The sequence below is a fragment of the Argiope bruennichi genome, chromosome 9 (assembly GCF_947563725.1).
Source record: "Argiope bruennichi chromosome 9, qqArgBrue1.1, whole genome shotgun sequence".
NCBI classification, from domain to species: Eukaryota; Metazoa; Arthropoda; class Arachnida; order Araneae; family Araneidae; genus Argiope; species Argiope bruennichi.
In genome coordinates this window covers 52,460,954-52,476,098 of record NC_079159.1, presented here as the reverse complement: position 1 = coordinate 52,476,098, position 15,145 = coordinate 52,460,954, and the positions used below count along the sequence as shown (strand labels likewise).

Here is a 15,145-nt window from a genome sequence, read left to right as displayed (position 1 = left end):
TGCAAAAATCCTTATTTCATTTCTTTTCGGTTTAGAATTTCAACATATTCAATTTGGAAACGATTCTATATGCTTGAAAATGTCCTAATTTTTTATTACATTATTAATTGTCTTTGGTCATTAGCTTGCCTGTTATTGCTTGTTGCTTGTGTTCAATTTCAAGTCCCTCATGAAAGACTTGATGTTCATGATTCCAAGTAATTTTTAATAAGCATCAGATTATGAAAGTTATTAAAGCTTTCTTATTTTAATAAACTTAAACCTGTTCTTTTGATAGTGTACATGAACCTTCTTAAAGAAATCGTGTCCCCTGACATCCTAGAGTCATTAAAATTTTAAGAAACTGAGTAAACATAATTAATTATTATACTTTATCTTTTGTTATTATGTAATTCTTCTTTCTAATTTTTTTGTATCAATTATCATGTCAAGAAATAAAAAGCATATTCTTCCTTCTTCAGCTTTCAAAACTAGCGAAAATTTATGTAAATATACACTAAAAAGTAATAAAAATGGTTACATTTTCATCTTAAATTTATTGTTGAATATTATGTAAAAAATATTAAATTATCAAAATTCAAGAGTAATTAGCACGACAATTGAATTATTATTTTCGAAACAAATAATGTTGTGAATAACGAAAGGCTGTAAAAATTATTTTTATTCAATAACATTTCCGAGTTTTTTTATCACTAAAAAAAACGCTCCAGGTTTACTTAATTTTTATTTAATTAAAATTCTAACAAAAATTTCAAAAATCTCTTTACACACATTTCTACCCTTCAGTACATGTATATATACAGGGTAACCTGAAACAGATTGATAATTTTCAAAAATGCATGCCTGTAAAATGGTTAAGGTTAAAAAAACAATTATTATAGCAAATTCATGTGACAGGCATAAATTTTTCCACCCCAGTTTTTGGTTTCAGTTCAAAAAGCTGTCGATAGATGGCGCTGCAAACAGCAAACATATAAATAAAGAAAAAAATTGAAAATCACATTACAGTTTTCGAAATCTTTTAAGAAATGAAAATCAAAGTTCAATATTTTCTCTTGCATACTAGCAGAACTGTGTCCTCCAGCAGTTCTAACTTTCTCATACTCAACCCTACCTATTCGGTTGAGTTTCTTGTACAATCGCTTTATTGTATTCTGCTGAGGACCTCAGCGAATGAGAATTTGCACTGAAAGCTTCTTCTTGTTGCAGTAATACTCTCCCCCAATCGGTAGAATTTCAATATAAAACAAATTTTTTCCTCCAATGAATACGTACTTTTCAAAATTTTCCAACAGAATCTGTTGTGCAACTCTCTACTATTTGCCCAAATCGGTAGAATTTCAATATAAGAGGGTTTTTTTTCCTCCAATAAATACGTACTTTTCAACATTTTGCAACAGAATCTGTTGTGCAACTCTCTACTGTTTGCCCAGTCACAGGATGTTCTTTTTAAAGTCGAAACAGCAACCCCTTCTGAAGCTGTGTATTTTGATGATATTGATTATTAGAACGCTAAAAGAGACTTGCAGCACTATCTATCCACAACTTTTTGAACTAAAACTAAAAAATGTAGGAGGAAAAAGCTATGTACTGGCACATGAATTTGTTGGAAGAATTATTTTCTTAACCATAACCGTTCCCCTGCATTTTTGAAAGTTGTTAGTCTATTTCAGGACAACCTGTGTATTTAAAATATATAGTGTACCAAATTTCATCGTTTTTTTTTAAATTTGATTACTCCAAAAAAAGATTGCAATACTTTTTCTTTTCGTACTTCAGATATGAGAAAATATAAAACCACGATTCTTTTATATTTCATTTTAATCTCACAAATATAAATAACTGGATAATTTTTTAATTCAATAAAATTTAATGAAGAATTTTATTTCTTTTTCCTATTTTTTCATTATTTTTTCCTTTCTAATCAAAAGGCGGATTCTGAAACCAATGCTAAAAGTATTATTTCCATCGAAAAGAAGTAACTGAAAAGTAGTTAACTTTATCGGCCTCTCTAAAATTATTTTATTGTCCAAATTCCAGGAAGTCATTTCAGATGAAGCATTGCGGCTTCAAACACGGATAAGATAAACAATAAAAGCGGTGAGAAAAACCGATTTTCTTTTCCCAGGAGATTACACTGCGTTCGTCAAATGTTTTAGGATTATTGTAAAATATCTCTGAATGAAAAAAATTAAAAGCTTTTTTCGATATTTAATTGAAATGCTACAATATTTAATTGAAATGGCAAAAAAAAAAATGTAAAATCTGCTTAAGAACTCCATTTTTTATCTTCTCACCAGTAACATATAATTGCTTTTATACTTGAAAAATATATTTTGGAAATATTTTTGGATTAGTTTTTAGTTAATATGCATCTGAAAAACCTTTAAAGGTTATTCATACAATACTTTTATTTCTGTTGAATTGTCAGCTATAAAATTTCCTTTAATTTAAAAACAGAAGATGTAAAAAACATTTTTATTTAATAATAAAACAATATTTCATATGCGGTTTTCAGATATAAATAAACTTATAAAACAAATAATTCGTTTTAATTTGTTAATAATTATTTTCGCATACTGACTGTAATTTAATTTTGTAAAAATCAAACCATTTTTCTCTTCCAGTAATAGTTAGAAATTTCTACAATGTTAATCAATATGAACGGAAAAATTGGTACTGAAAGTTTTGACTATATCAAGAGAAGACGCTGAAGTGTAATTGTAAATAGCGTATAGAATTTTCTATAATTATTCACTACTTTTATGACTGTATTTGTCAATGATAAAATACATAGGGGTAAAAAAAGACAAATAGCATTGTTTGTAATTAACAGCATGTAAATATTGATATTATTTTGGATGAAATCAACTATGAGAAATCAAGTTACTGTTTCATTTAATCTGGAACACTGAAATTTTAAAAAAAGGCAAAATGGTCTAACGGTCATGAATACAATATGCTAAAACGAAGCTGTTCTCCTATGTAGTAAAATTGACTTATTAATTGATTCACTGATTGACTTATTTTTAGTGGTGTTGTTGAGAATAGTTTTTCCTAAATGAAACTGGAATCTTCAAAAACAAATTGCGATAGAATTTTGAATAAATAAAACGGGCAACGACCATTACATGAGTCCCAAAAATAAATTATTATTCAAAATTTTGTAATTTTTTTATCTATTTACTTCCTCGTATAGAAAATCTATAAATAGAAAATATAAAAATATTTTATACCCTGTATTAAAAAAAAGGACTTTTCGAATTTACAAAAATCAGCTTAGGAGTTCCAGTTTTACAAGAGCGCTAAAATTCAAAAATGGAAATAGCTAATCATAAAATTTTGAATCTATACGAACTTTGATTTAAAATTTCTTAAAGATATTATTGTCCATATATAGAAATTAAAAAGAGAAACGAGTCAATACTCAAATTTAGATATGAATCCTGATATCAAATTTATGTTATTATACCAAATTCTCAATTAAATTAGTCAATAATTGCTTTAGACTGGAAAGGGTGAGACTGTAAAAACCTCAAATTCTGATATTTTTATTTTTAAAATCCAGCACATTGTCATAATAAAGAAAACTGAACTTGCATTTTTGAAGCCATTTTTCAGACTATTTAAAATCATAATTTGACGTTAAATTAAACTTTAATATGAAGATTCTTTTCCATTTTTTTTTTTATTTTACTCTTTCAGTTTTTGAGTTATTGCGATACATGCATGTGAAAGAACAAACGAACAATCAAATTTTTGACAGATTTGATTGGAGTTTTGATAAAAGCTTGTTCTTCTAAATGCTAAAACTATGTACCAAATTTTATTTATATAATCCTACATCCATCTGTTTTACCAGCTACTTGTTAATTTATTTTTAGGAAAAATTCGAGGGACGGGTTTCGTTTAAAATTTAATAGAAATCCGCAACTTTTGTGTACATTTGAAAGCACTTTTGAATTATCACGCTTTGATACATATATAATTCCATCAATGTATTTTCCAGGTTCATAAATGTTTGAAATGTGGAAATTCATCAAAATCTTGAGATAAATGTTTTTGACGATTGTGCTGCTTTTATATATATATATATATACTTCGTATATAGAATCTAAAAACTAAATGTAGAAAATAAATTCGAAACTCTCTCTCGTTCACAAAATAAATCTACAAGCACAAGCAATGCTTTTAGAATTTTTTTTTCTTTGAAACAAACTTTAATGCAACAAAATCATTTTTTTTACTTGATTATTGCTTTGTTTATATGAAATCATGAATTCTGAGAACAATGTTGAAAGTATTATTTCAATTGAAAGGAAATATGATGAAAGATATCTTGCTTTATCGTCTTTTCGAAAAGCATTTATTATTTATATTTAAAGGATTTATTTTGGACGAAGCGGATCTATTTCAGCAACGACAAAATAAACAGTAAAAAAATACTAATATATATATATATTCCTTCTGAGAGAAAATTAGAATCATTTTAGTAAATATTTTAAGAATACTCTATTTACTTTCTCAGATAAAATATACATATATAAAGTTGTTTATGTTTCTTTACTCGATGAAATCTAATTTAACTAGAATAATATATGAAATCAGCTTAAAAAATGTTTTTTATCAGTACCAATACACGCTTTATTCATGGAAATAAAAGAAATGCTACAGCCTTTTTTTTAAAATAACGGTTTCTAAAATAGTATCTTGAATAACTTATGCATTGTAGATGCATTATTAATCAGGGACCCTATAGCATCATCGATCGTGAATATCAAAAACATTTATGGAAATTACAATCGCAAGAAAAAATCTGCTAAAGGTATCAAATCTAAGAAAAATATTTTTCTAAATAATATACAGGGTTGTCACGAAAAAAATAGACTTTATAAATGTATGTAACTTTAGCTGAGTGGATACTCAGCTAAAGTTACATACATAGAAACGAAATTTCTTACATCTTTATAGCTCGAGGTTTCCAAATAATAGATCTCTAAAACTATGACTACATTGGAAAACTTTCAAAATATTCGAATGGCAACAGCCAATTTTTCGCCTGCACAAATTAATAATCACATTGAAAAACCATAAATGGTACTAAAACTATATTGAAACTGGAAAACTTTAAATGAAATTACAAGTTTTCAGAGTGCTCACCTACACAGATGACCACGAATTGAATACGGGAGGTTGTTGACAAAAATCGAATATGGGTATGATATTTCTTCATATATAGACATTTTTCGATTCTGATAAAGCTCGTGCATTTGATGTGTCCTCTTTAGATATAGATATTCTCAGAAGCAGCAATCCATTAGTGTAAAGCCGGGATATCAAGGTGTCAACAAAATAGCTAACTTCAGGAAGAAAACTTTATAATCAACAAGTCATTGCATAAATTTTCAAACACATAAGGGGAAGCACCAATTTGCATCCATACAGTATCACGAATGACAGTTCTCTGCTGTAATTTCGGTATTACATGTGAATGTTGTAATGGACACTTGTGATGGAACACTTCTTCATATCTGTAAAAGTAACTTTTTCAAAGAAGTATGGATTGAGTAGGAACGCGACTGCTGTGCCTCACCACATAGCCACTTATGTTTCGTTCAAATACGCTGAAATCTCATCGTGAGACCTAGTGAACGCAGTTTTTGGAGGTAGCGTTCCCATTTCAGAAGATATATGGCTCATCTTTCTATAATAGCCGAAATGATCATCTGTTATTTTCCCTATATCTGGTGAAGAGAGAATTTAATCTACAGCTCGCATCCAGATTGTAACGTCTAGACGCACTGAAGTCGATAAGGGAACATATACGTAAGAGAGCGCAGATAGCTTGAGCACTGTTGGTTTCCTAAATCCAAATTACTTGCAACACTTCTTACAAAATGCAATAAAGCTTCAGTAATCATATTATACACTTCCGCAACAATTAAACGGGAACAGATGGTTGACCGGATCTATCACATGCGCAATTATTTTACTAATTAAAGTTGTTTTCACAAAATATGAACCTCGTTTTACCATATGATTACGTCAAAGAACTCACATTGCTTCAGTATCATTTCCCCCTTTCATATGAAACAGCTTTATGAATTCACCTTGTTATGTTCTTGGAAGTGTTATATACATTTGATTGAAAAACCCATCTTCCAATAATGCTTATTTTCCCCGAGCTATGCTTTACAAATAATGTTTTGCTATTAGTACTTCTACTGTAAATTATTCAAGGTGCGTCAATTCACTTTCTTTTTCTGTTGTCACTAATCATTTACAATGATCTTTGTAAAGGTCTTAATTCGGCAATTTTCCTTATTTGTGTATTGATACAACTTCTTTTGCTATATTTCAATCCACTGCTTAGTTTGAGCAGAAAAAAAAATAGGTTTTGTAAATCGTAAATTTCGAAACCTTTGCTATTGTAACCATATCTTTGAGAGTTATATTGTTTCAAATCTTAGATGACGGTGATAAAGCCAACAAAATTTTAAATTTCTGCTGAACATTCAATACAGTGTATCAGAGCAATGTGACAAATACGGCGTTCCTCGCTCTCAGGAATCTCCCTCCCAGTTCTTTTGAAACAGGGCCTGTACTAATCACTGGTACCAACAATTTTGTACAGCAGATACATTCTTCCATATCTTGCAAACGTATGTTAATTATATTTTCAAATAGAAATTATGCTTTTTAATTTATTAATAACTAAACAAAATGAAAATTATCCACCACTTATCAGTATCATGTGAAATTCATTTCTGATTATTAACAGTGTAATTGGAAGCAATATAATTTCGTAATTTTCTTTGATGCGAAATTCTTTCTAACGCAAATTCATTAATGTCTGAACTAATTTTTCTTCCCGAAATTTTACATTTCTTCTTAAAGCTGGGTTTACACTCGGTCAGTTATAAGACGGCCAATAAGACAATGGATGCGCATAAAGGAGCTGATTTGATGTTTGCCACAATTTCAGAAGATAGATTCAGGCATTCCATGTTTGGCTATTTGCCGTTTTGGTGTCCCTGAATTTTTCTTTTTCATTGCGTATCGTATTAAAATAATGGATATTTACACAAAGAAACAGGGTAAAAAAAATGTCAACATACTTAAATTTGGAAAACTATAGAAAAAAATGAAAGAAACACAACCTCGTATGAGAAAGAACAAAAAGCAAAAACTGTCAGAATTAATTTATGATATGTGATCTGTTTTTCTCATGCCAAAAAAACTCTCCAAAATTTACCAACGCATGCGCAGTGAAGAAAAAAAAATTAGACTTTCTATGCAAATATTGCCTACTGGGGGTCTAATAATTGGACGAGTGTAAACCCATCCTAAGGGCAACTTGAGATTTGAAATTATAATTACTTTTCTCGCTATTTCAAGAGAAGAAAATGAATTTTTCTTGAAATTAACAAATCAATTAGAATCATTGAGAGAACATATGCTGAATTTCCAGCTCGTTATGACTCATAGTGATCGTATTCCCATAAACATAATCGGGCACAATTTCAAAAGTCCATAATCATCAGAAAGAATCTAATGATAATATTTCTTACACATAAATGTGGGAAAAAACTTCAGGAATAAACAATTGTGATAAGGTAAATTTGAAAAGTTTAAAAAAATTTATGTCTGCCGAAATTAAAGAGTTCTTTTTAAAAAATTCCATAAAATCTTTTCTTTTTAAAAGACTTTTTACTACAGAAGTAGTAATATGAAATGCATAGAAGCATTTGAGAGAATAAAAATATTCCTAATGAAGTCCTTATATTTTATCAAAGCGAAAGACTCATTTTTTTGTTGCAGTTCTTTTAATAGAAACGTAAACAAACATCTACATGAATAAAAGTTTTCCTTGAAAGTTGAGAAACTGAATTACGATGCTTAGATTTTCTTGTACAAATTTTTGTTTTTTAATCTATCTTTCAAAATAAAATTCCACGCTAATATTTAAAAAGTAATTTTCTTGTAGAAGTCTACTAATTATAACTAGCTTCAAAGATAAATGTATTTTTTTTCTTTTCATTTCACAGTCACTTAATTCTACGTTAATCAATCTAAAGAAGTCTGAATTACTCTTCTTTTAGAAATTTAGATTCGTATGCATTTTTTAGTAGCTGCAAATTTTTGTATATTCTTTTTTTCTCTAGTAAAGAAAAAGGAAGAAATCTTTGCTAATAAATTATTCCATGCTAACAGCCATAAACGAATCTGGATTAATTATAATGTAGTAAATGCAATATTATTTGGAAAGAACAAAGACTGCAGAAATAATGACTTAGTTCAAAGAAATTAATAAAAGTTCTTTTCTTAGAAAAATTTGGATCAATCCCTGAAATTGTGGTTGTTCTTTAAATTTCCTAACCATTAAAGTAAAATTCAAAAGTTCCATTAAACAATTATTTGTCTTTTGTATGAATGACAGATATAAGTCTTTCACTTACTGCAATTTATTGCAGAAAATAAAATAAAATTGAATCAGAATTAAAATAAAATTGAGAAATGTTTCTAGCTTTTAAAAACCAGTTAAATGTCAAATATAGATGATGGATAAAGAAAAGACATTAGAAATACATTAGGAAATATTATCTAAGGGTTATTATCCAATTTAAACATGAAGTGTTTAAATGTTTCCTGTTCAGAAACTGAAGGCTCAGTCGGATTATATATATATATATCAAATCAAATTTATACAATCAAATTTATATATATATGTATGTGTGTGTGTGTGTATGTATGTATTCCAGATATTTAATTTTTCAGAAAGAAATTAAAATGATTCACTTTTTAATCGAGATGGAGAAAATTAAGCTACTCTTCAAATAAGTAGTTTAATTCTAATAATGTACCTGCAGCAACTTTTACTTTCAAAAGAAAATGATAAATTATTAAATTACGCATGCTATTTTGCATTTTTATAATGTGTATTATTTGTTATAGTTTTCATCAGTCAAATTTCTTCATTTATCTGCATACTAGTTGATTTGCGGATACACCTAAGTTTCACTGCGAAAGTTTGAGCTTTTTCAGAAAACAGAATAATCCGCAAGTCGTGAAGTCATGAAGCAAGCTGAAGTCGTGAAACAAGAATAATGCAACCAAATTTTATTTAGTTGATAATTGGCAACATTTGGATCAAAAAACATTGGCAACATTTGGATTCATTAATGCATTCCCGGTACAGAATATTCTCAATTATTCATGCACTTTCCATGTATTAAAAAATAAGAGTTTTATAAAATAGTGTATAGCAGTTGTCTAACAAATCTTTAGCAGCAGAATAGTCTAAAACTAATTTTTACGCATTAAACATAATTCCATGAAAGAACTCACCTGGTTCCAGTTTGTAGAAAACTAATGTTTGAGAATGTCGCTCGCCCATTTGCGAAATTCGTGGTTAAAGCACCTTGTAAGACATGATCCTGCCCTTTTTTCCCGTTGTGTTCAGCATTTAATTTCAGATCTTTTTTCAAATCGCCAACAAGATTATTCTATAAAGAGAAAATAAAACAAATATAAAAAATAAAATATTTTTTGACACAAAATATTTTTTGAGTTCGTGAATAAGAATTACATATCTTATATACCGATAGATAGAATTACATATTATAGCATTAAGCAATGGGGATAAGTTTGGAGTAGTAATTTGATTTCACAGTCACATGACAAACGTCATTTAACATATAACTACACCTTGTCTTAATTGTCTTATGTTATAGATGAAAGTATGAATTGCATCTATTTATTTAAAATGAGACTCTACAGACATTTATTATAAATGGACCATTTATTGCATTTTTATTTTCACCGCATATCACCGAGAACTGAGAAGCAAAATTTTTTCGATTATGATCTAAAGAAATTAAATCCCTCTCTCGTTTGAAAGTTACATATACTCCTGTATACGTAACTCATGATAGTTAAGAATAGTTTTTTAACAAAATTAAACAAACACAAATCAGCAAACAATGTATGCTTGGAAATAAACCTTTGAAGATCTAGAAAGTGTTTTCAGTAACGTGCTATTCTTCTAAACAAGATAATAAGAATTTTTGCACTCTATTTTAAACAGCGAATAAACTGTTGCAAAGAAGGTGAGAATCGTGTCTGAGTTCTAGAAGAAAAAATCAATTAAAAAGATAAGTGGCAAAGATACTGTAATGAAAATTTTCATTTCTTCATAACTATACGTATGTTTATTAATTGTATTTCATTAGGATAGAAAAACAATTGGCATCATTCATTGACATTTACCGATTCTTTAGAAAGATCTGGAATATTTTGTATGGGATAATTTAAATATTTTTTTTATACTTTTAATCACAGAAATGAAGTTCCTTTCAGCTATGAATTTTATTTATTGATTCTATCGGATAAGGGATTTTATTATTGAATTCGTCTCAGCAGACAAAATTGCTACATGGAAAGTGTTTAACTTATGTCATTCTTCATCTTGCTTACTCCCCTTTGATAAATTCATATTAAATTTTGATAGGATTTTTAATTTTTGGATCAAAAAAGAATAATTTATATTTTACGAAGAAAATTTTTATTTTTTATTTTCTTAATAATATAAATTCAGAAATAAATTCTGCTCAAACGAAGTTGGTCAAGATTTAATATGATTCCAATTTAAAGTTGAAATTTAGAAAGTGTAGGCTAGAGTTCCTTAATTCGAAACGGCAGAAAACTATAAAAAAAATCTGAAATGAAATCACCTACTTATTTAGGAATTCTTATCTTTTAATAAACTGTTGTTTACTCTAATGACAGAAATTCCAGACTTGTTGCCTTTAATTTTTAATATTAATAATTGTGACCTAGATTTTTACTAAAAAAGAAAGATGATAACAGATAAAGAGATCATAAAAATACATCCTGTACAAGATCTTTTTGTTCACAAAATTTTGAAAATAAAGAATTTCTCTATATTAGATTCTCTTTCGTGGCTTATATTTATTATGACTTTGTTGCCTTTTTCTATAAAATATATTTTATAATAAAAAATATAAAATATCCTTTGATTTGTAAGGTTGGGCCAACTATTAAGAAAAATCACTGGGAATGGTTTCCCTTAATTTTTTTTTTAATGGCAATCAGAATGGGACAGAAAAGTGGTAAATAAGCTTCATTCTATTAAATATTCCATCGAATTTTGGCCCAGTTTACCTAGCAGAAAATTGGATACAATTATTACTCGCTTAAGAATTGGCCGTACGAGAATTACACATAAACATTTGTTGTTGGGGGAGCCCGCCCCTCGATGTACAATATGCCAATGCATTTTGACAGTTCGACACATTCTTATAGAGTGTCCACGTTTTAATTCTCAATGAGTTCAATGTTTTCATTTGTCTCACCTTGTTTTAAAAGACATTATTAACAAAGTTCCTCATCCTCATCTTTTTACCTTTTTGAAAATTATAGGTTTCTTCTATTTTATATGAGTATTATTCATTCTCTTTTAATGCTTCAAATCTTTACAACAGTTTTTTATCTCTAGAATAGAGTATTTGTGAAAGTGAGCAGAGGTTTTGAATAACCGTTTAAAATGTGACCATGCACCTTTTTCAAATAACCATATGTTTGCATATACCTTATGGTTGGCGCTGCATAATCAGAAATGGTTTTAGCGCCTGTAAACTCCATCAAACTCAAACCCTTAAATTTTCTTGCATACTCTCCGATAAATGTTTTATCCCTTTCTCACCCTCAGACATAAAATTGTGGACTTGGCCAAGGCTCCGAGTGCTTTTCATGACATTGGCGAATAACTACAAAATACAGATCTTTGTCGAGAATTTGGCATTTTTACTAAATATGTCATGTAAATAAATATTTTTAATGCCTTTCCTCTAAGCGATTGAACCTAAATAATTAAAATAAGCCAATAGATTAAAACAAACTACAATTGTAGTCACAAGATCATAAATCAAACTCATATATTTAAGACATCGCGTTTTTTATTTATCGCGTTTACATACTTGTGAAAGTATAGATCATTAGATGGTAAACCCCTTGTAAAATTTAGTTCCACATTCGATATATATCGGCATTTCAGATGTTAAATTTGCGTACCAAATTTTATTTATCTAGGTCTTTTCATTTTACATTTATCCTGTTAAATTATAATTGGACAGTTGGAGAGACAAACTTTCTCTAAATGTATTTCATTCAATATTTAATAATATTATACAATTTTGAATAAGAGACTAATACCGAATTTCATCCATTTAGTTCAAAGCATTCTATTTACAAACAGGCCTAAAAATGTGGTCGACATAATGTTAAAAATGTATTTTTCGAGCTCAGGAAAATCTCGAATTCAGATTTTTTTTTATGGTTACAATACTTTTTCTATATTTCGTATATGAGAAAATAAAATGATGCAAATGTTACAAAATGTCTTACTTATACATTGTTAGCAAATATTTACTCAAAATTGGATTTTCAGCGTAGAAAAATTTCATTATTGTCACTCTGCATCTTTTTTCTTTTAAGGTTTGTCTATTTCAAATTAAATTTGACAGCAAATAATTAAATAAAGCGGAGTTAATGTCATTGATTTTCCAATTTCACCTGCCTTCTATAGATTTGGAACAAGTAAATTATAAAATGGTGACTAGGAGTGATATATGTTGTAAAAGATAATATTTATTCAGTAGGAGCATAAAAATACTTATTTGCTAAATTATAAAAGTATTTGTAGTTCAAGTAAAATTCTGATTTGATTCAAATTACTTTATTTAAAAAAAACTGCAACTTATTTTATAAATAACAACTATTAGAGTTTCATGATTTTTACTTTTCGTATAAGAAGTACATAGAAAATACTATAATCGTTAAAAAATTCGAATTAGTGATTCTGTGTTGGTCTTCACACACACATCCAGACAAGTCAGGCCGTTTGAACTACATCTACGAAATTTGGCACATATATGGCTTTAAAGGTGAGAATGTGGACCTTGGGATGATTTCTTTAAAATTTGAATTGTAATTTAAAGAAATCAAAAATTGAGCTTAATAGCATTATGTTTTCATGGTGCCGATATCCATTAAGAAGATTCACATGCATAATAAACAGAATTTATGTAAAAATAATTAAAATATTACAGATTTAATATCCGACATTTTAGAGAGTCAAGGACATGAAGTTATATTTAAATAATTTGAAATATAAACAATGTCACTGATGAACCAGCTGACCGCCAAAGGCGACTAGTAATACATATAAACAAATATCTATCCGTTGAAACGGAAGGGGGAATAATTGACGAGTACTTTAAAAAGAAATGGACTGTTTGAAGCTATTCATTTAATTTTTATTCCTTTAAATAGTAATTTAAAAACATTTTAATGCTTTAAATCAGCTCAAAGATATTGGAGTGGAGTTTTAATATAAAAAAGGAAAAATTTGAATCATTGGCAGAAATAATTATTTTATCCGAGATAAGAGATAAAATTATTCGTCAGTCTTGAAATTCCAGATAAATTCTCAATGAATCAAATCTTCACATACTTGTTCTTCAAAATGAAACTTTTTTAAAGTCAATTCTTAATGGAATGCGAATGTAAAATTAAAGGCATATTGATAGGTATAATCCGATTAATTTGAATATAAAAAAGAATAAATTCTATATCTAATGGTGATTAAATACGAATCAAGCGATAGTTAATGTAACGCATTGTATCCAAACTCTCGCACTATTCACAGAAGCGAGTTATTCCAAAATCATTAAAAGAATTAAGAAAAGAATTACTTAAAATTCAAAGTCTTCTTTTAATGACTTTGATTTAAAAAACATTTATTGATAATGCTCAATAAATCAAGATTGCGGTTTTTGATTGAAAATAACTATCAACATTAAACGAGAGCCATTTAGATATGTTATTAATTTTTACATTACACTTTTTCCTTCGGCGAGTTTTTGAATTACCTCTCTTTAAATGTAATAATTATTTCCAATTTAAAATTAATTGGGACATACATTTTTCAGAAAATTAAGAAACGTTTGGATTAATTTTGGATCTTTTGAAGTATTCTTCAATTTATCAAGTAATTAAATTCCATTATGCCACTTACTTATGCTATTCATCAAAATTCATTATTTCTTTTAATCTGGTTTTATGTCAAAAAGAGAAGAAACCACTTCATACACTTTCATCTCTTTACTTTGATAGGTTTATATGTTTATTTTTAAGTTTATTTACTTAATTTCTTATTTCTTCCTCTCTTACTTTATTTAATTTCTTATTCTTATATATTTAATGCATTGGAAATATTTTAGATATGTATTGCAATTGCTAGGTAAACGTATCATATTTGAAATTAATTCACTCAGTGCTACCAATATTTTTCTGTAATTTTTTTTCTTTTTTGAGTTTATTCATGCTTGTTAAGAAGAAATTTTAAAATACATTCTATACTTACTAAAGCATGAGAGTTTTGAAACTTTATAAACTTGGAAGTTAACATTAATAATACACTATGTTACTATTTTCAGAATTAAATAATCATTAATTAAACTGAATTTTGACTCCCCGAAAGAAGATTATCTAATAATTAATTTGAGAAAAAAATGGCTCCCTGAAAAAAGATTTTCTAATAATTAATTTGAGAAAAAAAAATGGATGGCAAAATTTTAAAACATTTCTAAATAAAACAAATGAGGAAAAATGACAGAAAATATAAAATAAATTAAAATAAAATCTAAGATCGTAAATTGAAAGTTATCCTGTCAGAACATTATTATTTTTAAGCCATTATTTGTCTTAATATTAATTTAAGTCATTAACAAGTTTAAGCCGGTTTGTAACAATCACAAGACTTCTCTATCGGTCTCTCTCTCTCTCTCTCTCTCTCTCTCTCTCTCTCTCTCTATATATATATATATATATATATATATATATATATATATATATATATATATATATATATATATATATATATATATATATATATATATATATATATATAGTAACCAATCTTAAGTAAGAAAAAGTTTGAAAACGAAACTAAAATGAAAACGAAACAAAACAGTTTCGAAATCGCAACTAAAATTTATAACCTATTTAAACTAAAACCAAAAAAGAACTTCATAGTATTTAGAGAGCGCAATTGCAGCTACTT

General features: G+C 27.8%; 1 protein-coding gene across 1 annotated transcript in view; it reads right to left on the bottom strand.

Moving 5' to 3' along the window:
- Positions 1–11,664, bottom strand: part of LOC129984944 (uncharacterized) — a 125,880-nt gene extending 114,216 nt beyond the window's left edge. Inside the window, exons 1-2 of the mRNA XM_056094887.1 lie at positions 11,581–11,664; positions 9,349–9,506 (exon numbers count right to left, since the gene is read on the bottom strand). Of these exons, the coding sequence (XP_055950862.1) occupies positions 9,349–9,506; positions 11,581–11,664 (242 nt within the window). The remainder of the gene's footprint in view (positions 1–9,348; positions 9,507–11,580) is intronic.
- Between the last annotated feature and the right edge of the window lie 3,481 nt (positions 11,665–15,145).